The sequence below is a fragment of the Micropterus salmoides genome, unplaced genomic scaffold, assembly GCF_014851395.1.
Source record: "Micropterus salmoides isolate LMB-PRFRI ecotype aquatic unplaced genomic scaffold, ASM1485139v1 Ms_hic_scaffold_5, whole genome shotgun sequence".
Classification (NCBI taxonomy): domain Eukaryota; kingdom Metazoa; phylum Chordata; class Actinopteri; order Centrarchiformes; family Centrarchidae; genus Micropterus; species Micropterus salmoides.
Genome location: NW_024044237.1, coordinates 14,793,965 through 14,804,736, shown reverse-complemented (window position 1 = coordinate 14,804,736; position 10,772 = coordinate 14,793,965). Strand labels below are relative to the sequence as shown.

The window sequence follows — 10,772 nt, the reverse complement described above, 5'->3', positions numbered from 1 at the left end:
ATCCGTTGGAGACAGAAACAAAGAGATAAGGATGAGGGAGATAGAATAATGGAGGGAAGGAAAGAACTCCTCATTGCTTACTTTGAGAGAAGCTGCTACCCCTGGGAAAGTTTCTTTTATCCAAATTAGTTCCCACTGGCTACCTAATTGCAGCTTAGACAGACACTAACGATAGTCACAGAAGCACTAACTGCTGTTTCTCAACACAATGAGACAGATATTACTTCTTGAAGGGAAACAGCTTTTTTAAAATCTGCAGATCATATTTAATTCTGTCTTTTTGCAGAATGCAGGCTGAGAGCAGGCTAAGAGGTTTATGTGTTGAGAGCCAAGTAAAACAGTCTCCACGCCAGTGACGTATTCCATGTCCAGAAAAGGATCAACTGCAGAGGCTGGCCTCTCAGTAATCCATAAACATCTCAAACACACACACACAGAACCCAATCCCCTTTTTCCTCACATGGGACTAAAGACAATTGGATTAATGCTGTCAGGACTCTTTCTTTCACAGCTTACAACACCTGGAAGTGCTGTTACAGTGTCATCCTCAATGACAACGAAACCCTGACGAGTGAAACTGAACCAATGAGAGACAGAAATGTGCATTTCAGATCCATAGTGAAAAGAGATTGCCTCTGACCACAGAACCCCGTCGCCAAGTCCATATAGGAGGTAAAAATATCTCCCTTGTACTCTAGCAAGCATTTTCCACCTGGTTAAACCACACAATCTACTTCGATGTGAGCAGAACGGTAAAATCTGCTCCTCATAGACGAGGCGGGTGAGATCAAAGCAGGCACAGCGCTGCAGGAGAGCAGTAACCAAGGCAGCACAGGATGTTCTGTCTCGACACACACGGAGGACACTGTCCCAGAAACACCAACTCTCTCTCTAAATGGCTGAAATACATTTTGCTGTAACGGAGCATCAAGAGAGGAACAGTTTCTTGCTCTGTCCGTCCCTCAGGTTTTACGCTCATCGGGCTGAGGTTTGCAAATGTATTCAGAGTTGGCAGCGTTTGGGTCGGTTGAGTAGCGGGCGGCCTACATTGCTGAGTGACCTTTTGCTCACCGCCTGAATTGACGAGTTTGTGAAAAGGTTCCGCTCTCTTGCTGACAGATCCCGGGGATAGCTGACACTGACGCACACCAGAAAGCAAAACAAAGGAAGAGAGAGGACGAAAGCGAAAGGAGGGGAACGGGGAGGAATGTGGAGATGTTGCTTGTTTAGACTTTACAGTGTTTGGTTTCACGCTGCCCTGTCATGTTAGGGTTATGACAGCTCAGTCGGAGCATAAAACCAAAGTTATAGCTGGTAATTGGGAAGGGTAAAACGCTCTGGGTGTGTGATCTGTTATATGTCCCATCCAATCTTAATGAAGAACCGCAAAGCTCAAAGTCAGCTCATCGATTGCTTTCACTTACATCTGACCACAGCTTGACCCACAAAGATCTCTCATGCTTTTTCTCTACCCTTTTCTCACTTCATCACTCAAACCCCACTGTGGTGTGAACGTGCCTCTAAAAAGTGTCAGAGTTGACTTGCTTTGGCAGCCCATGCCATCTGGCCTCTCCACACTGTGGTGATACATAAAGACCTCAGTGAATGACAGGGTGTGAACAGCCTCTTGTGGATTTAGAGAGACTGCGCATCAAGTTTCATTCTGAGTTTGTTTTCTCAGGAGCACTCATTTGAGGAACAATGTGAGGAGGGCACTTGGGGACTCTGTTCCCAACAGTGTTACTGCAGTGATTTACAGGCAGAAGTTTCCCACCTCCAAGCCTGCAAACCAACATAATTACAGACACCCAGGTCTACTCAATACTTGAGTAGACCTGGGTGTCTGCTCTTTTCTTCTCTCTGTTCGCTTTCTCTCTTTACTCTCTTACAATTACAATAGTTCAGCGCTGACAGGCCTTTATTAGGGCTGGTTCTCAGAGCTGTAGGCAACATTTCAGAATCAGAAGCAGAATCAGATTTATTGCCAAGTACGTTTGCAAATGCAAGGACTTTGCTTTGGTGTTTTGGTGCTTAACAATGAACAATAAACAGAGCAGGTAGAAAAATATAAGAAAGATAAAGATCGAGCAAGTACTGCAGGTCAAGTAATCAATATAAAATAAATAAATATAAAATATTCATTGACAATAATAAATTAAAATATAAAACAATAATAAAGGATATGTTTAATATACTATTGGTTAAATTACAGTTAGTGCAGGGATGTGCAAAATATTAGAAAGTTAGATGAGAGGATCAATACCGCTCTCATATCTGTGGGTTCAATATCAAACTGCAGCCAGCAACTGGTTAGCTTAGAATCTACCTATAGGTCACCTCTAAAGCTTCTATCTATCTCTTTTGTTTCATCTATACAAAAAATGAAGGGTAAAAACAACACGTTGTAGTTTATGTGGTATTTCTAAGCTGGACACAGTGATTTCCTGGAGTCTTTTCTTCACTGTGAGGTTGCCAGGAAATCAACAATTCTATCTAGATAATTTTATTACTGTCAATTGTTGACTTTAATTTTTTTAGCTTCAGAGGTGCTGGTAGGCAGATTCTGTTCCCTTTGGACAGAGTCAGGCTCGCTGTTTCCCCGTTTCCTGTCTTTGTGCAAAGCTAAGCTAACCATCTGCTGACTGTAGCTGTAACGGTTAGCTTAGCAAATAATCCTATTTCCCAAAACGTCAAACCATTCCTTTAAACCAACCGTGCCCATGTGACCTGAAGAAGTAGGAAAGGGTCAGGTCATCTTGCTCCTTCTCTTTATCGACCAATCTTTCCTCCTCTCCCCCCGTCTTTCCTTTAATTTACTTTATTGAAACAATGGAGTCCCCTCTACTCAATCATTATTTATGCCCATTTGCTGGCATTCCATTACTGTCTCAGCAACACACTCCAGTCCTATTTTGTTGCCATCACAGCCAACGGCCTTTGCTCCCCTCTGTGTTTTTGCAATCTCATTTTCCCTCTCTCACTGCTGGAACAGTTTGATTTAAATGCAGAACTGCAGCTTTCTCAGTCTCGGTCTAGCTGCGGGCTGCCTATTAGATCAAGGCCTTTTGCTTTTTCATCTTTAGACAAGGAGAAGAGGAGGAATCTCCCCAGTTCCTTGACTGAATAGTGCCGGGAGCTGCCCGGCCTTTTGGCTTTACCCAGCACATCATCAAACGGACAGTGAGAGGGAGGAGAGGAACAAGGGAGATTGAGGAGCGATAGACAGAGCTGAGATCAAGGCCCCGGTGGAGGCCAGCACTCCCACTCACTCCACGCCGATGACTCACAGAAAGTATAAAATCTCACCTCCTGCTATGCTCAAACACAAGGTTCACTGTGTGACTATGCAGCATGAAAAGCATCTATATTCAGATCATATACCGCACACCATAAACACCCATTTGAGTTGGCGTCTGTCACAGATGAATGCAAATGTGGAGTGCTGGGCCCTGTGTTTGATTTGTTCATCTTGGATGATGTTATCTTGAATAGTGCTTGACATCTTACTTTCAAATATAGGCAACATGAGTAGAAAGTTAAAACCATGATCATGATTAGGTTGGTGTGTAGGGAAGCCTCAGAATGCACTAGGGCCAGAGATTGTGTGTCCCTGCAGTAGTGTTGTAGTACTTGAGACCGGTCTTGGTCTTAAGACCGGTCTTAAGACCACATTGATGGTCTTGGTCTTGTCTCGGTCTCGGACATTCAGGACTCGGGATTTTATTTCAAGACCAGTCAAGACCATAAATTTGGGAATATCAATAAATTGCTTTTGCATTGTCTGATTTGTTAACATCCTAACTTTGATTGGAAGTAAAAAATATTGCTTCAAATGCAATAACCCTAATTAATGACTGTCACCCCTCCCTGCAATACTTACGTTGATTTCAGCTCTTAGTGTTTGCATGTGGGTGTTTTAATGGGAATGTGGATCTTTCAGATCAATTTGTGAAGTACCTATGATCATGTTCCATATTTTATTGCGTGCCATGCAATGCAGGAACTGGTCTTGGTCTTGACTCGGTCTCGCCCCCCTTGGTCTTGGGCTCGACTGCTCTCAGCCCCTAAAAGTCTTGGTCTTGTCTCGGTCTCGTTAAACTCTGACTTGGTCTCGGTTTGGGCGTCTTGACTACACTACCGTGTAGTGTTAATGCTGTTTACATTGAGCCCCATACTTCCACTTCCATTTATGTTTTACAATTATTTATAATGAGCGGAGGTTGTCAGATGTGAGTGATGTTTGTGTGTGATTGGTGAGGTCCCCAATGTAATATATTAATATTATATAATAATCATTATTGATGATAAAATGTCAGCTAGATCAACTTTCTTCTGCCTGAGTACTCCTTAGATGAGAATTCCACCTTTGGTTACCTCTGGTTTAATGAATTGTTCTATTAGTCTTTTAATAGTGTAAAAGATTTTGTGTTTGTCTTTTAGTATCCAAACTACATTTATTTTGTTGTGTACTTTTTCATGTACCATTATTTAGGTCTTTATCATAAACAAGGGGGATAATCATTACACAAACAGGTTTTTACATGTTCTCATTAAAAAAATTAAAATGTAACTGAACTTTTTCAGGACTCATGTATCTGAAAACAGGCAAGTTTGTGGTTCACCCCTAAAAAGTCTCAGTTGTGATCCACCCTAACTGTGAGTAAGCCTACTTTTGCAAGTTTGTGTTGAAGGTCTAAACTGATTCACACACTAAGCACTGCTTTCCTGAGTTTGCTTTACAATTCATACTTGGCAGAGTTCACTGAGCCCAACACAGGCAGTAACAAAACATTTACAGGCTGTAAACATACACTGAGCATTGTTTTTGTCGTAAAAAACATTTAGACAGACCGCAGAGGAAATGGGCTCTTCAAAAGGTTGCTGCACTAATGTTGTAACGAGCCTTTGGTGGAGTTCAACACATCTGTCATTTGTCAGAGCCACCACGCATAAAGGTCGAGGGAATCTTTTAGAGTAGCTGATGCAACCGATTCAACTTGTGTGTGTCTGCTAAGTTGAATGATAGCCCTGAAAACCGGAGGGGTACAGACCATTAACTCCAAATGTAGAGAGAAGGGGCGGGCAGGCGGGCGGGCAGGCGGCCGGGGGGGGTGGAACCCACTCTGGATAATATGGAGTTGAGCAAGAGCACTGTGTCCATCTAGTGTCCGGACATGGTAACTGAAACATTAATACAAAACATGATTTATAACATGAAGTTGTGTGTGTCATGGGGACCTAGTGTGGTTTCCTGAGCTGAAAATATAAGTAGCTGTGCTGTGTCAATGTGTGTCAGTTCTGGTGTACACCTCAGTATGACTTTATTCTTCCATTGTTGCTTACAGCTGTGCACTAATGTGCTGATTATGTGTCAAACCAAGAGTTCTTTTGTAAAGTCACAAAACAGCAAGGGGAAAAAAAGATGCATCATCAGTGTCTGGTTTTAACCACCATTTTATTTGGCATAATTTAAAATCATCTCACTGTTAGTTCATTTATACAAATATGCTTTTGTTATATATAAAACAATTACAAACGGATTTCTACAAATCAAGTTCCCAGTGTAAAAGCGTAGTACCACGCACACGGTAGCATACAGCTCTGGGACACAGACAGAGAGCCCACAGGTGTATGTTCCACTTCATCAGCATTATTTGAGTGAAATCAGGACACGGAGAAAAAAAAACAAAAAAAACAACTCACCACAGTTGACAGTTTGACATATTATGCACTTACATTCAACCCTCCGCTCACCAATCTGGGAAATTTTCACACATTCTTCGGCAGATCTCAAACCGCATCAGTGTTGTTACACAAACTCTTTTGCTCGTGTTGCGCTTCGGTTATTCAAGACTTTTCATACAGGCCACAATCTAGGTTGACTTGTAATACACCCCACTCGAGTGAGTAAATGAAATAATTAGAGTAAAAAGGGTTACTGGTATTACTGGTAGCTGAAAGCACAAATTAGCAACCAGTTATTACTAAAAAAATATATAAAAAATGTATAAAAATCTTCAAATGTGACAGGCACGTTCCACCAACGCAGCTCTTTGTAAACCGTACTTGCAAGTTGTACTTGTGCCTTGCCCTTAACTGCACCATGCAATGCAAGGATGTAGACCACAATCTGTCAAGAGCTGTGGGCCATGAGCACTCCGTTTCATGTGCGCCGTTTCACAAATGCAAACAGGCTTGCTGCGAAAGATGTCAGTTTAGCACCTGTGTCTTACAAAGAGGGCTGCAAGAGTGTGTTTACTGACAGGAACTAAGGCAGAAAAGCTACACAAAATAACAAAAATGAAACCCAGAGTTGGTTCGACCTGCATTTTTAAAAAAGGTCTTAGGGCACTTGCATCATCATAATGAGAGCCTCTGGGTTTGACAAGGGAGCACTGCTATGGTCTTTGGTTTAGATAAGGCACCTGACCAATCAAAAGGCTCCTTCCATATTGTAAATAAATTGCTGTTACATGGTAGAAAAATTAACTAGGCAGCAACGACACTGTGCTTCTTCCAAGGTGAAATGATATTCCACTAACATAGACAGTATAGGAAAGAAGTGTATATGGCCTAGCACAAGTCAGTTAAAACATCTTCTGGGATTATATGCTATGCTGAATCAGTCATTGTCAGTGGTCATAGTGTGCTGACCTTAAAATGTAAGGCAACAATGTAAATGACAAGGGAAGCATTGTGGACTTCTTGTTTATCAAATCTGAGTATGAACTATTACGCTATTACACACAAAACATCTTACTGATCAAATACACATAAGCTATTACAAAAAATATATTCAACTTTGGCCATAATCGCACTCGTAGGTTAAAAACATTTGCGGGAAAAAAAATCATTTACAGAGTAAATTCAACATTAGACAAAATACAGTCTCTTTGACCCCCACCCTGTCAAAAAGTAATTCTTAGGCATGTTTTAACGGCACTCGGTGTGAGCCTCAGGAGTTAAGACGTAGACAAAGGACAGCTGTGCTACAACCTGACTTCCTGATGTAGCTCAAGAAATTCTGTGCCAGTGTGAGTTATTTTGGCGAAGGCCTTACAACACCTGCTCCTCTATTACTGAAGAGGGCAAATGGTCGGCTGCTTTTAATGGGCCCCGGCTTATCTTCAAAGGCCTCCTGGCTCGTCCATGCATGGCGGTGAGAGAGAAGTGCAGGAGGCTGAAAAAGCAGCCTGCCAGACAGCTCTAACATGCCAGACTGAGCACAAGGGGACCTGCAGCTCGGGAGTTTAACCTCTAATCCGTGCATATTGGTTAACGGGGTACTGGCATTTGTCCGGGAGTCATCACACCTTGTCTGGACTCAAGCTGCTTGAAATTAAATCTTGTTCACCCTCTACTTGGCTGTTTATTACATCTAAATAGGCAAGTCAAGCATCTTGATGGTGACGCTGTTCGAGACTCATGAGATGCAACCTAGGTGAGAGTATGAGGTAGTCATTATTTCTCCACCTGAACAAAGGCAGATCTCTTCGCTCCAGTCAAACAGGGTAGCTGGGTTGGTTGGTTTGGATGTTATTATGGTTTGTGAAAACCATGATCAGCATTTTTTTATAAAAGCAGAGAAGCTATAAATGTAGAACAGATGTAAATTTTGGGGGGAAAAAGTGTAAATATCAAAAGTTAAAATGTAAGAAAAATAGAGGAGATACGGCCTGTTGCCCCCATTTTGGCATAGTCACTTTGGTGATGATGGCAACAAGTGAAATCCTCCAGGAGATGAATGAAAGGAAGAGAGGAGTTACAGAGGAGCTGAAAACAAAGTCTAAACTGCTGGATGTGGTATAGAGGCAGCCAGATGACGACCTTCGTTCCTCAGTCTTCCTTTGCATCTGTGGATCTCCATCATTGCTCTCCACAGTCCAAATCTGGGAACCATTTATTACAACAGCACGCACTTCTTGGGGTTCTTTTTCGTGACTGGATACAACACTGCCCTTACAGCTTCAGCAAACACCTCTCTGACACCATCCTGCAGCAGAGCAGAACACTCCATGTATTTAACCGCCCCAATCTGCTTGGCCAGGGCGTTGCCCTGCGGCTGGGTGGTAGGGGCCAGGCCCTGCTCCTTCAGCTTCTTCACTGTTTCTGCATCACCCCTCAGGTCTCTCTTGGTGCCCACCAGTAGGATGGGCACGTTGGGGCAGTGGTGAGACACCTCCGGGTGCCACTTGTGCCTGACATTGGCATGGGAAGAGGGGCTGCCGATGGAAAAACAGATGATGAAAACATTGGTCTGGGGATAGGAGAGAGTGCGCAGGCGGTCATACTCCTCCTGGCCTGCTGTGTCCCACAAGTTGAGGCTGACAGTGCGGCCGTCTACGCTCATTTGAGCGCTGTAGTTGTCAAACACTGTGGGAATATACTCTTCAGGGAAGGCATTTGTGGTATAAGAGATGAGTAGGCAGGTTTTACCCACTGCCCCGTCACCAACCACCACACACTTTATGGTCTGCATCCTGCCTACGACCACTGGGGCTGCAGCACCTGACAACAGAAAAAGGGCACCTGGGTAACTTCAAACTTAAAAACAATGATCCATGCTCTGAGAGGCAAATCGTCACCAGTGATGAGGCGGATGACTATTCAAGTTATTCTGGGACAGTAGTTTATACTACTTAACCCTGCTTTTAACTCAATTAGCAGACGAGCTAACCGCCGCCAACGTTAGCCCCTCGACGTAATTAACGTAACAGAGAATAACTTAGCAACAATTTCAGCCGTCCGCTAATTAATAACATCTGGACAGTTGCATAACTAGTCCTTGGTCAAAGAACAACGAGTGAATCGAAACTGAAAGGCTAATTTTCTGGTGTTTATTATTTCGCACTGTTCACTTATTATTCTAGGCGTTCCCCCAGTGGCTAGCTTAAAGCTAAGGAACTAGCGCGTTTGAGGGCTAACAAGCTAGCTAGTTAGCAAACAAGTTGAAAGTTTATTTCCAAGCCACTTCTCAAAAAGACCTGTTCCTGGCCAGATAACATCCTACAACTTACTATAAAAATTCTATTCTGTTCTAATTTATGTCCCAGAAGTGGGGATTTGCTGGAACAGGGGGATTTTAAGGATTTTGTGACTTACCGCCACTTGGCTTTCGATCTCTTTTTGCCTGGTATAGTCAATCACAGCCGCATCCGGGGAGCTGTCCATTACGTAAAGATCGACGTACGGAAACAATGCAAACTGGTAGTTGTAGTTTTATTTTGTCACTGTCGTTTGTACGACACTAGATGGCGTTGTTAAACTGTTCCGCTTTCATATGATTGTCTGACTTCCATGTGAACAGTGTTGAAAAAGAGTTTGTGTGGAGGACAAGATGCAGAATATACTGTCAGAATAACAGGCCAAGTAATATCATTTGTCTGCTTTCTAAAATAGTGATTTCTACCCACTGGTGGAAAAAGTGTTTGAGAGCTAAGTAAAAGTCCTGCATTCATGAATGTATTTAAATATATGGAAGTATCTTATTAGAAACTAAAGTGAAAGTACTCTCCAGAAAGGCTCCTTTCAGTTTGTTACTGATTCATTTACAGCATTTTAATGTTTTTCAAAGTGAAGCTCAACGAGGGTTGCTGTGAAAAATGCTTCATATATTATTATCTCATATTTTGAATGGAAAATCTTGTTTTATCTGTAAAATAAACGTGATGTACCAAGTACAATAAATGATGCTAAAATGAATACTGAAATACTTAAAGTAAATGTACCTCAAAACTGTTCTTAAGTAGAGTACTTGAGTAAATGTACTTGGTTCTGCTGCTGCCCCTACCACTGCAGAAAAAGTCCCTAGTCACCCTCAAATATTTGCCTCTCATCAACATCGTATTCAATTGCCAGATTTATGAATGGAGTTTGGCATGGCATTTTCCCCCTGCAACAAAAAGCATTTCTTTCCTTAAATAATGGCAAAGATAAAATCGCTTCCTTTTCCATGAATGTGACCCCTTGACCACAATAATTAGCTCTTAAAAATACATATATTACACACCATAGACTGTAAAACGTATCTCTCAGAAGTGACTACTATTGAAGACAGTGTCCCTAAACCTTACGGACTTCCCATCTAACACTTTAAATCCACTCAATCTCACTACAAGTGCTGCCCCTGCATTTTACCAGTCTTTACATTTCAAGAAGAGTCTGAATCTGAATGCATGGAGGCCTACAGACTTTTTGCTCTGACTTTACCCTTTCTCTTGAACTTGCTACATTCTCACCATTAAATGCCACAGTGTATGCATACATACAGGCCAACAGTCCTGTCTCCTGTCTTTGGGACCTCATCCTCAGTCAGCACTGGTCTTAAAACCATCGAAGCCATAAGCAATCACTTTCACCTTCAGACAAGTCATTATTCTTGAAGCCAATGCTCTCAGATCAATGCAGAATACACTAAAGGAAGCTAAAAGAGGGATTACTTTAGACTACTCTGTCCTGCACCCCTGGACACCCGTTGATGATGTCACCTCTATACACTGGGGCAGGTTAAGAGGCCAGCACTGACCGACAACCGGACACTCAAGAAAACAAAGAGGCACTGGTTTATTGCCTTTCCCAAGAGGTTCTGGCGTCACTGCAACCTATAAAGACAGAATTCCCACTGGGACCCTACACCCACAGTCACCCTCCACCCCAACCCTTGCACCCTACTATTCTGCCAGGAGATTCCCTGGGTCGTCTGTAGCATTTCCATGACAACAGCCACTGACAGAGACGGGGGGTGACTGTGTCAAGAGATGCAGCAAGTGGGA

The 10,772-nt window shown here is 42.6% G+C and overlaps 1 protein-coding gene across 1 annotated transcript; it reads right to left on the bottom strand.

Moving 5' to 3' along the window:
• Positions 1-5,436: 5,436 nt before the first annotated feature.
• Positions 5,437-9,191, bottom strand: rhogd (ras homolog gene family, member Gd). Its single transcript, XM_038698914.1, has 2 exons — positions 9,103-9,191; positions 5,437-8,508 (listed from the first exon to the last, which is right to left on the bottom strand). The coding sequence occupies exon 2, from the start codon at positions 8,477-8,479 to the stop codon at positions 7,904-7,906; it is 576 nt and encodes a 191-aa protein (XP_038554842.1). The 5' UTR covers positions 8,480-8,508; positions 9,103-9,191; the 3' UTR covers positions 5,437-7,903.
• Positions 9,192-10,772: the final 1,581 nt, after the last annotated feature.